A 19232-nucleotide genomic window follows, 5' to 3' on the forward strand; every position below is an offset into this window, starting at 1 on the left:
TTGTAGATTTTGATGCCTGTGTTAGAAAAAAACAAGGCTAAAAGAACCTATGCATCCAACTTAATTAGAAATGTGTAAGTAGAATAAACCCAAATGACTCAGAGGAAAGAAAATACAAAAAATAAAAGATGATACTTATGAAACAGCAGATAAATGATATAATAGAGAGGATCTACAAAATGAAAATCTGATTCTTTGAAAAAGTAAAATAACCTCCAGAAAGATTAACTGCAATGAAGAAAAATACAAAATTGTACAGATAAAAAAGAGTAAAAATGAAAACGGAGACATAATTACAGATGCAGCTGAGATTACAATATAATAAAATAATACTATAAACAACTTTATGTCAATATATTTGAAAACCTAAGAGAAACAGAAAAGTCTTCAAGATGTATAATTTACAAAACCAAACTTGTAAGGAAGAAAACAACCTGAATGAGCCTATAAACATTTAAAAAATTAAATAAAAAATTTAATGTTCTCTCATAAAGAAAACACCAGTTTCGGATGATTTTACAGGTAAATTTCAGCAAAAGAAAAGAAAGCGATGATCTACATTTACAAGAAGAATACCTTGCCATTGTTTTTAAAATAAAAGCATACTCTTCAACTGATTTTATAAAGCTAATATAACTTTGATACCTGTATTAGTCCATTCTCTCACTGCTGCTAGAAATACCTGAGACTGGTAATTTATAAAGAAAAGAGGCTTAATTGACTCATGGTTCTACAGGTTGTACAGGATTCTGCTTCTGGGGAGGCTTCCAGAAACTTAAAATCATGGTGAAAGGTAAAGAGGAAGCAGGCACGTCTTACATGGTTGGAGCAGCAGGAAGAAAGGGAGGAGGTGCTATACTCTTTTATACAATTAGATCTTGTGGTAGGTTACTCACTATCATGAGAACAGCACCAAGAGGGAAATTGGCCCCCGTGATCCAGTCACCTCCCACCAGGCCCCACCTCCAGCACTGGGGATTACAAGTTGACATGAGATTTGGGCGGGAACACAGACCCTATCCGTATCAATACCAAAACCAGAGATAAACAGTACAAGAGCACAACATCAAAAGCCAATCTAAAGTGATGGATAATAGACATGTTCTTAATTAATATTTTATTACTTAATTTTTAATTAATTGTGACAAATCAAACCCAACGTTATTATAAGAATATTATATGAAAATTATTTTGTATCATGAAATGTAAGGTTGGTGCAACATTTAAAAATAAATTTTTAAGTTTAACCAAGTTGGCAGGTTAAATAAAATGAAGGAATTGCTCAATCACTTCAAGAAGTGTAGAACAAAACATTCATTAAGCTTTAACACGTATTCAGGAGAAAAATTCTTAATAAACAAAATAGAGAGGGGATTTCCAGTACTTTTTTGTTTTGAACACAGAGTATCACTCTGTCACCCAGGCTGGAGTGCAATGGTGCGATCTTGGCTCACTGCAACTTCCACCTCCCAGATTCAAGCGATTCTCCTGCCTCAACCTCTTGAGTAGCTGGGATAACAGGCCCCTGTCACCATGTCAGCTAAGTTTTTAAAAATTTTTTACTAGAGATAGGGTTTTACTATGTTGGCCAGGCTGGTCTCGAACTCCTGAGCTCAGGTGATCTGCCCGCCTTGGCCTCCCAAAGTGCTAGGATTACAGGTGTGAGCCACCATGCCTGGTCCAGTACTCTTATTCAGTAGTAAACCCTAGGTTTTGGCCAGAACAGTATACAAAAGCATAATTATTTGAATAGGAAAACAAAACCATATTCCTAGATTATATGATTATATGACTGCATCACAAATAACAGAGAATTATTAAATTCTCTATTATTCAAATATATTCAAATTATTCAAATATTATTTAAAGTATAAATTATTCAAATATAATTCAAAAACAATTTTACCACAGCAGATGGAAATCACTATAGGTTATACACTAGAGCCTAAATGCTAGTCAGATGCTGGGGTTCAAACTCCAGTCTTGCACTTGCTAGAGATTGTAGAGGGGTGAATTAATGAACCCTCTCAGTGCTTCAGTCTCCTAATCTGAGAAGTGGTTATGATAACAGGACCTAGCTCATAGAGTTGTTGAGAGGATCTAATCAGTATATAAAGAGATTAGCTCAGGACCTGGTACGGTAGAACACAGCATACTATTAGAAACTATCATTATTATACAAGAGCAAGTTGCATTTTTATGCATCTAAATAGCAATAGTTAGAGAATGTCATTAAATTTGCACTAACCCCAAACCGTAAGATTCTTAGGAATAATAATTAACAAAAAATAAGCAAGATTGTTATGTTGAAAATTGTCAAATGCTATAGAATATCATTAAAGATGACCAAAATAAATGAAGCTATTTCGTGTCATTCATAGAAAGACCTTGAGTTGAAAAGTTGTCAGTTCTCCCCCACTTGTCTTATTGATGCAATGCAATTCTAGTCCAAATCCTAGCAATGTTTTCTGTGGAATTTGAAACATGTATTTAAAATTTTATATAAATAAGCAAAGTGCCAAAATAACCAAGACACTTCTAAAGAAAAAGATCAAGTTGAGAAGATTTGCTTTAGCAGACATTAAAACTTATTATAAAACTCTAGTGATGTAGCGTGGTGTGTACACAGGGATAGACAAACAGATCAATGGCACAGAATAGAGAGCTGAGCTCAGAAGCGTAATTCTCTTCTTTGTGGAAATGCGAGATGATAAAGAACTGGCATTAGAGATCCGCAGGGAAATGATAGTGTGCTAGGAAAACTGATTGTCCTTATGTAAAAGATGAAAACAAAAGCATTGCTGACAATTAACCCATTTATGCCAGAAGCTGCAATTTTTTTTTTGTGAAAAATTAGACCTTGATGAAGACCTTGAGCAGTTGCATATCAATAATGCCCACAAGCTTAGCAGTCCAATAATGGGACACTAGGCATAAATGGGCTAATAACTTAAATGTTAAAAAAATTAAAGTTCTACCAGAAAATATGGCAAAATAATTTATAATCTTAGTGAAGTGAAGGATTTTTGTCATATATTTGTGACAAAACAATAAGAGGAAACACTTGAAAAAATCAACATTATCCTAGCACTTTGGGAGGCCGAGACGGGCGGATCACGAGGTCAGGAGATCGAGACCATCCTGGCTAACACGGTGAAACCCCGTCTCTACTAAAAAATGCAAAAAAACTAGCCGGGCGAGGTGGCAGGCGCCTGTAGTCCCAGCTACTTGGGAGGCTGAGGCAGGAGAATGGCGTAAACCCGGGAGGCAGAGCTTGCAGTGAGCTGAGATCCGGCCACTGCACTCCAGCCTGGGTGACAGAGTGAGACTCCGTCTCAAAAAAAAAAAAAAAAAAAAAAAAAAAAAAAAAAAAAAAAAAAAAAATTCAACATTAAAATACATGCATGTATTTAAATTACTTTAAAAATATATCATAAAAATTATAAAAATACATACACAAACTAAGAGATGAGAGTTTAACACATTTAACCATAAAAAAGATAATTATCTTAAATATAAAGTATTTCCATGAAAGAATCTGTAAGAAAAAGGCAAACAACCACATTAAAAAATAGACAAAGATCTGAACAGCTACTTCTCAAGAGAAAATAATAAAAGGCCAATGATCAATATCACTAATAAGAAAAACTAAAATAGAAATTAGAGAATAGACTCACATTTAAAAAGTCTGTTGATACCAAATCTTGGCAAAGATCAATAACAGTCCTTGCACATGGCTGGTGGGAACAGGCATTGGTCAAACTACTTAGGAAAATGATCTCGCATAACTTAGTAAAGCTAAGCTATTCTACTCCCAGTTAGAAACTCTAAAGAAGCTCTTGCATATATGTTCAGAAGACATGCAAAATCATGTTCATAGCAAGAAAAATAAATATAAACAATAAACAATGAGTCATTCAAAGTAACAAATGATATTGCACCATACAGTAGAATCAGAGTCATCAACTTGCTCAGTTCTGGTGTGCTGTTCCCATAGTCAGCACTATTCATATAGAACACAATGTTACTAATACTGTTGGGAGGTTGTACAGCTTTGGATGGAATACCACACATTATGGAAAATTAATTAATAACAGCTACCAACATAAAACATCATGCAGAGCAAAAATAGCAGGTGTCAATTCCTTTTGTATAAAATCTAGGAATAGGTAAACTGATCATTATGTTTTTTAAGGTGCATATATATGGCAAAGGCATAATAAAGTAATTATTAACACAAAATACAAGATAGTATTAAATCTGGGGGAAGAAAAGAATGTGATCCATCAGATCAATAGGAACTCCAAAGTCATTTATGATCTTCTGTTTATTAAGCTGGGTAGTGGATATTAGATGTTTATTCAACTTACTATTCATATATATATATATACACACACACATTGATTTATGAGTATGAAGTATTTCACAATAAAAATAAATTTAACAAACGAATGAACAAATCATGGTATAAGATGATGTGACAAGAACTAAAATCAGCTAAGGGAGATGAATCTAAGTTAGGTAAATTTTATAATCAAACTAAGTGTAATTTCCCTATTAAAAGACGAAAATCTTTTAGATTGGCAATGAACGACTTTCAGTTAGCATATCTCAAATAAAGTGACAAGAAATATAAATGTGAAATGATAGGCAAAGATGTATCAGGTAAATTTAAACAAAAGGACATCAGGTATCAAGCTATTAATATAAAAAAGTAGGCTTTAATGAAATAAACAAAAAAGCAGAAATTCTGTCATTTGGTATAGAAAAGGATATGATTCATAGTGAAGATAAAATTCAAACTTTAATGTGCCTCTTTCAATGTTGGACAGATGAGCATAAAAAGTAGAAAATTAATAAAAAGCTGAATATTCCACTGTGCTTAAGACCCACAATAAGACCTATTTTTGTATATCTTCACGCTTCTGCAATTAAGACCTTGATGTAATTATCAGTGTCCATACAAGTGTGTATTTCATCATTGGTGCCTATATTGTTGTCACTGCAAGTTATTTTTGGTGCTGTATTTTTTGAGAGAGCTGCCATTAATTTTGAAACAATACATTGTTATTTGAAGTTGAAAATTTATTGTGAATGCTGAAAATTATTGAAATGGAATGGTGATGCAATAGTTGATATTAGGGAAGCAAATACATTTGGATGAGTGAGTGAAATTTCCTATTTTCTTGCAAAGCAATGGCCATGTTTTATGGGGCGTAAGAAAGGCAAACACCTTCCTTGCAAGTGGAAGCTGGGCTATTGTATTAACTATCACATGCCACAGGAAATAATGCAAACACCAAAACTTGCAGAAATGGTTTCAGCAGCTGGGAAGAAAATCTGAATTAATAGTATTATGTTTGGTGACATTTAAAAGTATTTCATAATGCCCATGTCCTAGAGTTCCTGATGGCACAATAAGCAATATTGGGATGAAAAATGAGCATTTATGACTTTAACACCCATAACTATTTAAAAGTGTCAGACTGAATATATTTTGAAATTATCTTACAAATATTTAATTTTACATATGATCAAGACTAATATATAATAAATACATCTAAACATATCTAAAATAACTCTTTACATATTTTAAAATAACAATTCAAGTGAAAGAAAATGTGGATCATAAGTCAATTGTCAGAGCTTTTATTTCCTTAGTGATATGTGAAATAATAATACATTTTAGAGCTGAGGTCATATTAGCATTTATGAAACAACGTACAATTTATTTATTTATTTCCTTCCCATCTTACTGTCTAGAAAGTATACACATCAAATACTGGGCCCTCTGAATTGGTCTTTCACAGCTCAACTTTTCTGTTTTCCATTCTTAAATCCTGAGAGATTTTCTGAACTTTTTCTCTTAGCTCTTCTGGTTTCTTTTTTCAACAATGTTCTAAACTTCACAAACCGACTATCTTGCCTTTTGGTTATTCCTTTTTAATATCTGTGTATGTATGCGTGTGTGTGTGTGTGTGTGTGTGTGTAATGACTTCTTGAGTTAGCTAAAAATGCTAATCAAAATTTTTAATATTCCTATCTGAAATGTTTCTTTCAGAGTCAGCTCTTCTGAGTGTCAATCTTGGTTCTTGCACTGCAAACTAATGATGTTCTCCACAGCTCCTTGTAAATGTTGATTGTCCATTCATATCTAGTAATGATAATTTTGATTACTGAGGTAGGTAGCTGATTTATGTAATCTCTACTGCTGAATACATGGGACATATGTCTCACGAAGTGTGACTAATTGGGCAGCCTGCTTTTTATGGACAAATATGTCGACCTGCGTTTTGCGCAGGCAAAGAAGCCCGGTGGGGTGGCCCCCTTCTAGCTACTTCCACTCCCCTTCCTCTGCCTTCACTACCTTGAATTTCAGAATTAGATGAGTTCTACTATTGGGCTCTATCAGCCATGTTAAAGTCTCCTTTTCTCTCAGGGCAGATTTTAAGAATTACTTTACAAAAGAAGTCCACAATTTTTTTTCTTTAGGGAGTAATTCTGGGTTGCCGATTACTCTGCCAACAGAAAGATGGGAGCCATGGATCCATTGGGTTCTGCCTCTTTCTTCCCTTCCTCCAGTCAGTGTCCGCTGGCTCATGAACTGGTCTGAGAATTCTGATTGCCCCCAGTGCCTGGTATTCTTCTTTATGTATACTGAGCAAGTTCCTCCACCCTGATTTATCCTTCAATATTCTGCCATATATATTATTACTTCCAGAAATCAACCCAAACTTTCCAGCTACCATGGAATACCCTCCTATCTCTCCAAATTCCTTTGGTATGTTTCCTTTTCCCATTCTTACAGTCATTACAATAGGATATTTAGAGGTAAAGGAGGCAAGCCTATGTTCTTGCAAGCATATGTTCTTTATCTACTCTCACATGCCAATAGATTGCTATTTATGGATTGTCTACTTTCGTCATTTCCTATTGTGGTAGTGAAGGTTATAATAATGAGCAAAAGAGATGCAAAACAATGTAATTATTAACTGTCCTAACTAATTGTTAAGCAAGGAAGTAAAGAATGCCATGAAAAGGTAACCTGGGAGACGTATTTAGATCGGCAGTGAGGGAAACCCTCTTTGAGAAAGTACCATTTAAGATCTAAATTTTGAGTAAGGCTATGTTAATGGGGAAAGGTGTTTCGGAAAGAAGGAAGGGCATGTGCAAATTCCTGATGGTGAAAGATGACGCTTATTGAAGGAGAACAGAAACAGTGTCTATGTGGAAGTAGAGTTATGAACCAGAAGGGGAATGGTAGCAAAAGAAACTAACGAGGCCGGTAGATTTGGGACATGAACATTGTTAAGTTAAGCCAGGAAAAAGACTTATATTTAATTATTCATGCTATTGGCACCTTAAAGAGTTTTGAGGTCAGGAGGGAAACACTTAAATTTGCAGTGTCTAAAGGTAATTTGGACTACTATATGGAGAATAAAATAAAAGGAGGCAAAAATAGAAACAAGAAGCCCAGTGAGGATATCATTTTAATAGTTCTTGGCAAGAGATGAGTGATATTAATTGAAAGTAGTGGAGGAGTGTATGTAGAAAAGGAACTTGTTAGAGACATATTTCAGGGAGGAATTATACGTTCTCATGTGGATAGAATGTACCAGGATAGATATGGGAATGGTGAGGGCAGATAAATTATACAAGGATTCAGGATAAGCAAAGGACTGAAAAGAGGTGCCTTTCTTGCTGAAGGCTTTGGGTGAGATGGGGACCAAGGGTTCCATTTTGAACCTGTTGCAACTGAGGTTGCTGCAATGTATACATTTAAATTTCACAAAGGTAGCCTCGTAGCTGGGTATGAAACTTGGGAGAGAATTCCAGATGGATGAAAGGGCCCTGGGAATGGCTAGGAATGCTGAAGACCTCAGAAGAGAGAGGGTGGGCTGAGCAGCCTATCAACAATCCTTCCTCATGCCAACTCGCTCAGTCTTTTCATGCCAGACTCCTTTCACTGCGGTAATCCTGTTTCATAAATAATATATCTTGTTTTCTGTTGCATATTCCAAACAGTTTCCACACATTATCTCTGGATTCTGCGGGACATCATTTTCAGATTATCTTTTTTCTGAGTATTTTGCATGCTGCTTCTTTTTGTTTGATCGAAGATTGTTTATCTCTTTAGGCTCCATGCTGTTTTGAAAAATTTCTACTTATTCTTGAAAAAATGTGAGACCTGTATATCTGGAAGGCAGACTGAGCTACCTAGATTCAAATCCTTTAGCCAGTTTCTCAAAGGCTAGCGATCTGAATATCTCATCTATTGAGTCATCCTCAGGCCCTCTCCTATTAAGCACATTTAAAAATAATAATAATAAATCTTACCTTTTGGGCCTTTTTATTTTTTCTCCTATCTATAATGTTTAATTCTGTAGGCTCCAGGTTTTAGGATGCACCATGCTTTCGCCAGCCCTCCATTCTTTTTGCCCATTATTCTTCCAGAACATACCATATTCTAGAAGCATAATGGGCAAAAAGTTTTTGTCCCTGTGGCTGTTGTCATGTGTCAGACAGACCTAACTTCAGAGGGCATCGGCCTGCCCAGTTGTGGAGGTGGACAAATGCCAGGCTCCAGCATTTGGTGAACTTCAACTTCAGCCCTGACAAGGGCTGTCTCAGTAACTGGGCAAGGGTGGATTTGTAGATCGACTTCAGAAACTGGCTCCACAGAGGTAGGGAAGGCAGTTGCTAACAATTCAAAGTCACTAACTAGTTATATGACCTTGAGCAAGTTACTTAAAGTCCTTTGGGCTCAAATTCTCTTTTGAAACATAAAAGGGTTTGCCTAGATGATCCCTAAGAGACTTCCAGCTTGACGTTCTCTAACAAATCTGCAGCACAAGACTATTTTGGGTCATATGCTTTCCTTTCTGCATTGAGATTTTTCATTACTTTGTAAGCTTTTCTTATTTCAAAGATGACTTTCGCTGTTAAAAATCTAACTTCACTCTGGTGTGCTTGTTATGTCGATACCTTTTTCATTTCAGTTAAGGGCTTTGATGATAGTTTCCAGTGAGAGCATGGCAAAATAAAATCATGTTTTCTGTTCTAACATTTGTTTCATCTTCATCTTTTGTCAGCGGAAATACCGCTATTTGTCATTTCAACATTTTCCAGCGACACCTCTTTCCTCATTTGGGGCCTTTGAAGTTTCTCTCATTAGAATGAAGGCCTTTGCCAACAGTTCTCCAGGGCTGCTGCTTATGTCAGAGAAAGGGGTTTAGGCAAGCCTACTTAAGTGTTAAGCAATGTCTCTAGGCAATCTCCTTCTCCTCCTAATAAAAAGAGTGACATTCAATTAGAGAACCAAGGCTTGGAGGAAAAGCCTGCCGCAGGGCCCGGTGGCTCCGGTTGCTTCAGTGCTACTGGATGTTAGAAAGCTTATTTATACCAGACAGACTCTAGACACCTTTTCCCCTGGAAAGAGTCCATGACCTGACAATTCCTTCCCAGAAAGAGGGCTGGGAGTCTGCGCCTGAGGGCTGAGGGGAGAGCTGACCCGGTATCCCTTTCTGAGAAGCACACTGGTGACTGAAGTGTGCAGTCAAGTCCTTCATCCAGGAAAGGCTTTGCTCATCCAATGGTTCACAATGGTTTTCAGCAGGTACAGAAAGAAAACTTTCCAGCTATCTCTACTGAGACCATTTTTCCCAGATCCCAAATTAGGGCACAACGCAAGTGTGTTTTGGGAGACAACAGGTTTAAAATTAGGTTGATTCCATAAAACCCAGGACCTACCTATGATATAATTCTTCAGTGCAGGGTAGATTGCCATGAGGTTTTTGTTTTGTTTTGTTTGTTTTGTTTAGATAGAGAGAAAAATCAACGTGGGAGGAAGAGATAAACTTTTTTATTCTAAGGGAAGCCAGTGATTAAAAAGGGGTTTATGGGAAAGTCACAGAGTTTCAATATTTGAATAGGGAGGCAGTTTAGGAATATTCTAAATGCCTCCCTTATTTTATGGAATCAAAACCCGGAGAGTTCATATGGCTTGCTCAGCACTAAGCACAGATCCTTAAACACGACGACAGTTAATGTTTTCAGATTTCATAAGGAGCATACATCTTGTTGGTGGAAGTCCTGAATTATGGGTATGGAAGACAAATGGGGGCCATGAGATCACTGTTGAAGAGCTGCTGAAGTTTCAAATCCCTCATTTTCCATGGTATGTTCTAAACCTTGCTGTAAGCCCTAAGATTTGCATTATTAGAAGTAGTAACAGAGAGCTGTTTTTGCACTTCCTTCTAGATTTGTAGATCTTCATCTGCCAATGTATGAAAAGAGAAATCGTGGCATCATCCGTGATTTCCACCTCTCTGGTGCCCCTATAGCCAATAAAAAAACCTGTCTGTTCACAGCTCCACACATATTTTCCCTCTTCCCAATGCCTAATTAGCTCTACTGCTTTAGTCTGAAGACTAGACTGTCCCTTCCTGACCCTGTTCTTTTAATTGATATTAGGGTCATAAGTTTACAAAGTAAATACAGTTATACCACACTCCATTTTTCGGTGAAGTGAGGACACTTGAGCAGAAGCTTCCTGTTCCCCTGCTCGCTCTTCTCTTGACTTGGTTACAAATAGACCTCCAGGAATCCTTCAGCTAGAGTCAGGATTAGGCCAAGGATGATTTCTTTCTACATGAATTCTAGTGTGATTTTAAAAGTGCTTTAAAAATACTCAGGTACTTGGACACAGGAAGGGGAACATCACACACTGGGGCCTATTGTGGGGAGGGGGCAGTGGGGAGGGATAGCATTAGGAGATATACCTAATGTAAATGACGAGTTGATGGGTGCAGCACACCAACATGGCACATGTATACATATGTAACAAACCTGCACGTTGTGCACATGCACCCTAGAACTTAAAGTATATAAAAAAAAAATACTCAGTTACAAAAATACTGATTCTAAAACAAGCTTTTCCTATGAGGGCAAGGATCAGGTATAACTTTTATTGTACCCCATCAAGGAAGAGAGAAACTATGTGGATAGAGATCCATAGGTCCATCCGATTGACTTGATGATGATGATGAAGTTAACAAAAACAAGTAAAATTTTTCAGTATGTTCTACAATGCTAGGCCCTGTATTAATAGCACCTGTACATGAACTAGCTGAATCTTCACAAAGCCCCAATGTGTTAAGATCTCCCCCCCATTTTATATACGGGGAAAAAACTTATTATTGAGAGATTTGACATAATGGACCCCAAATCAAACACCTAATAAGAAGCAAAGAAGGATTTGAACTCACTGGATTGAACTTCCCTGTGGATACCCTGATCATTACAGACAGCAGGAGCCTCTGCAGAGTACTGAACCACACTGCACACCACCAGCCTCCTACCTTCTTTCCAAAAAGGATAAGTAAAATGATCATGATTGTCCATATGGAATTTATTTGACTCTTGTTTTGACTGGAGACAAAAATTTTATTATAGAAATACTAGTTATAATAATAATTTTAAAACGCCACCCTATTTAGAGCTACATTACATACCATGCTGGTCACAATCACAATTGTCCCAGGCTTGAATTTCTTTCAGAAGTTCAAAAACAGACTAAAAACATTTCCAATATGATACCACTTGGTGTCGCTATTAGTCTGTATGAATTGAATGAGTGACGCTTTCCTTCTCACATATTCTAGACAAATGACAACTTTTTTATTTTAAAGAAATACTTTCAGGCTAACCTGGAATGGATCTATCAGAATTCAGCTAACATTCTTGGTTTTTAATTTTATTTTTCCACAATGTAACAGTGATCAACTTTAGGTTTATTTCAGAAGACACATTCCTGAACAAATACATCTTCGGTAATTAAAAATAAAAAGCCTCAGTTATTGCATGCAAGTCTCTTGGTGCTTTGAATGGAAACAAAAGAACCATAAGGAAACCCTTAAAAGTGTTATCAAGAGCAAATCAATGCAAAGTGAATTGGAATGCTTAGAATTGATTTCTTACAACTAGTAATTTGATTAATATTACTCATGTAGTTTTATTCTGCAGAAGATTTTGTAAACAGGCAGATCTATTAAAGTGGGTAGAAAAAATAGATATTGAACAATTATGAGCTCCAGACATTGTGTTAAGTGATTTCCATGTATAAAGTCTAATCATCATTATCACCATTTTAATTCTTTACCTTTGTTTACTGTTTTGCAGATAACTTTTAATGACTTATGAGACAGAGGGCAAATATTAAAAATACTCAGGGAAACCATTAGAAACAAAGGAAATACAGGGAAAAATCTATGAATTACACTTCCTATTTTTTCTGGTTTTATGAAAGCGTTCCAACATTTATTAGACACACCTTGATATTGAAGTGCATATTTTCCTGGTTATTGCTAAGATCATCAGAATACTTCAGGGCTTTAGGAAAAATATTAAAAACAAACAAAGTCAAAGAGAAAATGAATGTCTCTCATTTTTTTTTTAGTTCTAAGGATTCTAACCTCCACTTATGAGCAAACACCAGCTGGGTGAAGATCAAGGGCGGCCCAGAGGCATGAGAGCCAACTACATCATGACTGTCACAATCTTTATGATGGTACAGATTTCATCCTCAGGTCTGGAGCTGTATAGAAAACTGCCTACTGGAAATTGTCTTTCAGATGTCTGCAGGCATTTCACACTTAACATATTTCAAAATAAAGACATTTTCCATCCCTGCATCTGCTGCACCCCATACAGCCTTCATCTGATTTACCACCTGTGATTCCAGTCTCTCTGAACAGCACCACCATCCAGTCAGTTCTCCAAGCCAGAAACCTGGCAGTCATCTTAGACTTTCCCTTACTCTCGCCTCCTGCATCCTGTCACTTCTGTCTTCCTTGCCTACTTGTCCTGTGTGTACTGCTACATCTCATAATCTGTCTTCATTTCTCTGTACCTAGGGCCAGTGCTCTAGTTCAAGTCTTCATCATTTCTCTCTGGGAAAAAGACTGTTATTTCTTAACTCTTGCTCCCACTTCTCCTCTACTCCATCCTCCAGATTATTGCCAGAACCAATCACAGAAATCTAATTGAACCATACACCTGTTCACAACTTTCCAATAGCTAACCATTAGCTATAGGATAAACCACTCTCTTTCACATTATATAAGAAAAACCTTTAGTATCTACCCCATGTTTAATACTACAGTACGCTGTTAAGATTTATGCCACAGCAACACTGACCTACCCAGTAAATGGTCAATACATTTTGGTTGAATTAATAAAGATAAGTGACAGTGTGATTTGATGGCCCATGAACTCCCATATCAACCTCACCGATTGTCACCTCACCATTAAAACTATCTCCTTCCAGTCCTGAAAGTTTCATTGGGTTCAAAATTGAAAAAAAAGAAAACATGAAAAGCTTTGGGAGTATTCAGCTTTCCTAGTAACTGTGTACAACAGTTAGCCAACTAAGGAGCTTCACTGTGCCGAGATGGATTCTGTGTTTAGAATCTGGGGCGTGGCCAGAGGATGCTGCAGGTACTCTTGACTTGCTTCACAAGGTGGCTTGGGGCCTTTGCTGGGAAGAACTCTGCTTTTGTAATTCTGACAGCTGGATAACCTTGGGTAAGTTACTCTAGTTTCTTCCAAGCAAAGTTAAAATAGCAACATTAACCTACCCCCCACAGGCATGTTAATAAGTACATTCTTCCCCAAAGTGCAATGTACGGATTTTCATTAGTCATAGGGCTACAATAATAGTTAATTGTCCCTAGTTCTCCTTGTTATTTACTGTTCACTCAACCAAAATATGTTACTGAAGGGACTGAGGGGAGAAAGTTGCAAAATATGCTGATGTTCCAAATAAGTTGCCAAGATAATAAAAAACAATGTAATCAGACTGCAAGAAGACCTTCTGATTTCCATCCCAACTAATCATTAGAGATTCTATTGCAAACTAATTTTCTTATCTCTTATCTCTCAGTCAGCTCCTCTGCCAAGGACTTAAGGACTCAATTTATCATCTCCCTTAACAGGTGCCTTAGCTGCCAATGTGCTTGGGCCCTGGACCTGCCCAAATGATTTAAAGCAAAATTGATTGTGACTCGCAATATTTATGCTTTGGATCTTAAATACAAATGCCTAAATACTGAAGTAATAGACAGTGCAACACTGACACTACATACTATATACACAACTTTCGTTCTCCTGATTTCTTCTTTTACATGCCGTATAGTGTCCTCATAATCAACCAAATGTGTGATACCACAAAAGATCCTCTCTTTCCCCCTCGTTATACCAGAATATGAGAATAAAAAGGCAGGACAAAAGGAACTTTCAGAAAGATGTATCTCTAGACACCAAAAATCAAAGCAGCTGACCAAGGCATATATTTCAGTTGACCCATCTCAATCTTTCCAATATACTCATTAGTCAATTGACAGGCCAACCACACTGATTGGTTCTATATATTAAAGAAAGATAAACAAATCTCAATACAGGTGAATCATCATGGCATCAGAAGTATTAGAAAGTACAGGAAGTTGGCCATTAAGGAGATCTGTACCTTGTTGACCTTTTAAAAGTTATAACTAACTAAACATAGTGTGTATCTAGTCCAGTTTTGGACTTCACTGGATACATGCCTCCCAAGCATCTAGTCTGGAACCTTCCTTTTAAGCCCAGTAATAATTCCCTAACAAGATGGTTCTCTCTCTTGACATTTTATTACTCAGATTTACAGCCACCTCAACTATATTTTTCCTTTTTTCCTTTGTTGTAAATTAATTGAAAATCATCCTATCTGGATTTATTAATGTTTGAACCTTTAGATATTAGATATAATAAAAGCAGTGATTTTGCCAATGAGAAAAGTGAGACTTGAGTTTGTCCAACATGCATAGTTAATGGCACAGAGAAACAAGTATGAAAGTCATTCAGGAAAAAGAAATCAGATTTGAAGGGGCAAGTTTAACTTTACTTGAAGATAGTCTTCATTTCAATTTTGATTCCAAATAAAATGTGGCCTATTTCATTTACGTGTTGGACCATATAGACTGACACTTTTGTAGGTTTAATATATTGCAGTATGTTGTTACTTATATTCCGCAAAGCTGTGATCACAAATAGCATTATTATTTCATATTAGTTGAGCATTTTTAAAGAAAGCATATCAGATCTAGCTTATTAATTTATCACCTGTTCATTCAATCCATAGTAGACATCTTAGACTTATCTTTCTTCCTACTCCACATTTAACCAGTCACAAATGGTTAATTTTAACTTCTTGATATTTCTGAAATACTTTCGCCTTCTCTGTAATTTTTTTTTTTTTTTTTTAGATCAAGGGGTGGCAATGTTGTTGGTCATTGCTGTATTGTAAATATTTAAGGCTTTGCAGGTCAGTCTCTGTTGTGACTCCTTGGCTCTGTCATTATCCCACTAAAACAGCCACAGATAATATAGAAATGAATGTGTCTGTGTTATAGTGAAACTTTATGGGCAGTGAAAGTTTGCAGACTCCTTCTCCTTTAGATCATTTTACTAGTATATTTCATCTAGATTGCTGCAGTAGTCAATATTGATTATTATAGCAATCAATAATCCTATTCTAAATCTGCAATACAACCCTTAATAATGCTAATATGATCATAGTATGGTCTGCTTACAATCCTTAACAGCTGCTGTTGACCACCAGCAAAAGTTCAAATTCTGTTGTAGGTTGTGTAAAGCCATTGAAATGTGGTTTCTATAAAGCCCTCCAGTTTACTCTGTCTGTATATACAGGATGACATTTTAAAATTTTACCTAAACTAAACCGTGCTGAGTTCCAAAAATCTGGTATAAATGTCTCTTGCAGGTGTTGGAACCTGTCATTTATTTCGTCTGGTTGTCCTCTCCCATCAAAACCTTCTCTTACTTTCCTAAATTTTATGTATCCTTTAGTTCTTGTCGTAGATATCACCTTCTCCAGGAAGACTTCTTTGACCCAGGAATGGAATAAATGTATTTCCGATGTACAACCATATTTTAAAAAAATCAGAATCATTGTCACATTGCACTAAAATATCACCTTCTACCCAAGAGTATAAATTCTCAGGGCAGAGAACTGTTTTATTTACCACTGTATTCCTGACTCACTACTGTAGTATACTATTGGGAGGTAAATGTTTCTTAAGTGGTCCATGTACATGTTAACACTTTGGTGGAGAGTTGTACAAACATGATCTAATGAGAATGATAGGGATGATAACCGGTGCATATGACTTCAAAATCTGTGAACAACTTTACCATGGGATAGCTCAGATAATTTAATCTTTACACCTATCTTGATAAGTAGATCTTTTAGGAAACCATCTGTATTTTACAACTGAAAACAGAAAACAGGAACTCAATGAAACTAAAATGTTTGTCTGATATTAGAGGCATCCATACATTTAGATTTTTTTTTTTTTTTGTAGAGAAATGGTCTTTTTCCGTTAATTGTTTGGCAGTGAGAAGAAAGCTACTCTTAGTCTTGAATCTAACAAAAACCTCACAAGAATGTGACTTACTATTATACAGGGTGGCTCTGTCTTTATTCCTCCATGGCATCTGTGTCTATTTTATATTTTGCCCAAGAATGTTAACACAGGCTACTGTCTATTTTCAACAATATGAAAGTAGTTATCCCAAATCTGCCACAGATTGACTCCCCTCAAGGCCTGGCTCAGTGTGCATGAAGACAATTCTGGCATACTCATTGCCTTTGCCAGGAACTGTGGAGTGGGGAGAGGACAGCTCCCAGCAGCCCCTGGGCTCACTTCTAGTGAATAATTCATTAGGATTGCTCAGGAATATCCTTCTTCCACTGATTACTTGCTTTTATCCACCCATTTATCTTCATTAAAGATTTTGTTTCCTTTCAAATACTTGTTTCCAATTTTCCTATTTAAAGCTGTTTTTCCCTGGTTGTGAGGTTTTAGATACACCCTTTTTGTACTCATACCAATGTTAACCACAAATTCCCAGTGCAATGAAACTTTAAAACCTAAAATTGTTCTCACTATTGAGGTATAACCAAATGTCCCAATGTTCAGTCTTGACATCATTAGTGAAGGGTATAAACTAATGGAAATTAGCCCTCTGGTCAACTATTTAAATTAATCCAACTAAAATTAGGTACTAAACACTTCACTAGAGACATCTTTTATGTGAAGATAATGATTAGTCTTCCCTTGCCAAGGACACATTTCAGTTTACATAGCTGAACTTCTAAACAAATTAAGAGTGATTTGGTAAGTAAATGTTTGAGTGCTTACATTCTAAAATTATTTAAAAAATACATATTCACTAGCCAGTGTAAATTGTATTTTCCTTCCCTCTGCTTATATCTTAATGATGTTGAGGGAATATTGAATATTGTTTTGTTGTGTGTGCTTTATTTCATTTTATCATGCTCATGGTTATTATGGCTCTGGTGCCATAATCTTTTTATCATGTGCTGAGTTTCTAACCTTACAATTTTACTAATGATGACTATGATTAGTGGGAAAATTACCACTTGGTAATATTTGAGTTAATTTCTCCTAACCTTTTTCTGAAGGTGGGTACCATGTTGCCAGTATCCAAACTACCATGCGTTTTGAAAAAATCATTGTAAGTTAATTAAGTTGCTTGACTAATTTCCTTAATAGCCTAAGGTATTTGTCATTCAGATCTATTGCTTGATATATGTCCATGTTTCCCAAGCATTTTCTCACGTATTCTTTCTAAATAGCAATTTTTACAAAGTCTTCATCAGTTCTTAATTGTTTAAATTTATCTTCTTTCATTACACCTGCTAACAACTAATTTTAAAATGAGTTCATTTTTCCTGCTATTTTAGAGTTGTCATTATATCTTACCTCCTTTGTTTATAACAGGATTTAAGTTATTCCAGTATATTTTGCATTTGGTTTTAAGAATAGCTAAAATAGCCTTTGCTTGTGCTTAGTATGATCCATAACTAAAATTGGGCATTTCAAGAATAAAAGTTTTTTTTTCTTTTTAAAAAGTGTTATGCAGTAACTTTTCATTTACAGCATGTAAATAAAGAATGCTTTAAACAAGTTTGGCTGCTGAAGCTTGTAGCTCACTCAGCTCTCATTCTAAACATATCTTACTACCAGTCAAACCAACATGGTTTATCTGGTATCCTCACTAGAAATCTCCCTTGCCACTGACCTCCAACCCCCAAAAATCAGGTATTAAGCAATGACATTTTAATTACTTGGAAGTTACTTATATATTACCTAGGCCCTAGGGGCTCAGTACAGATCCGGTCTTATTGCTTATTGCACCAAAAGCCAATCACTAAGACAGTAAGTATTGCCAGGGAAAAGGGCTTTGATTGGTTGCTGCGACCTAGAAGATGGAAGATCAGCCTTAAATACATCTACCTGACCAACGAAAATCAGGGTTTTATATAGTAGGGAAGAAACGTAACTATGTGTAGGAAAAGGAATTAGGAAAGGATAAAGAAGAGGAGCTGGTCAACAGGAAACACGTGGTCTGTTACACAGTCATGGTGGGTGAAGGGTCTGGCTTCTCATTGTTCACAGATCTGATGAGTTTCAGCTCCTTGATACTATCTGGGAGGCCTGATGGTTGTTTTCCTGAGAAAGGAACTTAGGTAAGACAGATGGAAATATAGCTTTCTCAAGTTTTAAGAATGGGATGGTTAATTTTTATGTTTATTTAAAAAAAAAAACCATAAACATTAGTTCTGATGGACAATTGGGCCCGTTTCACTGAAGCAATGTTTATCTTGATGAAAAGTGTTTATATCTTTGTATTTTAAGCTTTTTTCATGTCACTTTTGTCTCTGTTAATTTTAATGTTTGCATACAAATGAATTTTAATATAAAAAATTTAAAATAAGATATTTTAAATCGTTATATATCTGTAGAAGTATGCGTTTACTTTCTAAGTCTGTGCGCTGTAGAAGGCAGGGTCTGAATACATGAGTCTGCATTTGATGTTAGCGGAAAAGCAGGCAAGCGATGAACACCTGAGTCTAATTTTCACGTCTGAATTAATGTCTCCCTAAGAGCCCAGGTGTACCCAGTAAGGGGCCTCTGAGCAGGGTTGTAACACTGTCATCATCCACGCCAAAAACGACATTACAGACGGCTCACTAGGATATGATCATTAAGCCACGGGGATCCTGACGCCGTGTCGATTTTTAACTCTCATCCCCTATGAGTGAGGAGTTTGGGCCACTCTCCCTCCTTTCAGTCTTCCAATTTCAAGCC

General features: G+C 36.3%; 1 protein-coding gene across 1 annotated transcript in view; it reads left to right on the plus strand.

The window, feature by feature from the left end:
- SERPINB8 (serpin family B member 8) overlaps positions 1 to 14700 on the plus strand; it is a 54903-nt gene extending 40203 nt beyond the window's left edge. Inside the window, exon 7 of the mRNA XM_030925807.1 lies at positions 12458 to 14700. Within this exon, the coding sequence (XP_030781667.1) occupies positions 12458 to 12463 (6 nt within the window). The 3' untranslated portion in view covers positions 12464 to 14700. The remainder of the gene's footprint in view (positions 1 to 12457) is intronic.
- The last annotated feature ends 4532 nt before the right edge of the window (positions 14701 to 19232 follow it).

The sequence above is a fragment of the Rhinopithecus roxellana genome, chromosome 21 (genome assembly GCF_007565055.1).
Source record: "Rhinopithecus roxellana isolate Shanxi Qingling chromosome 21, ASM756505v1, whole genome shotgun sequence".
In the NCBI taxonomy this organism is placed as follows: domain Eukaryota; kingdom Metazoa; phylum Chordata; class Mammalia; order Primates; family Cercopithecidae; genus Rhinopithecus; species Rhinopithecus roxellana.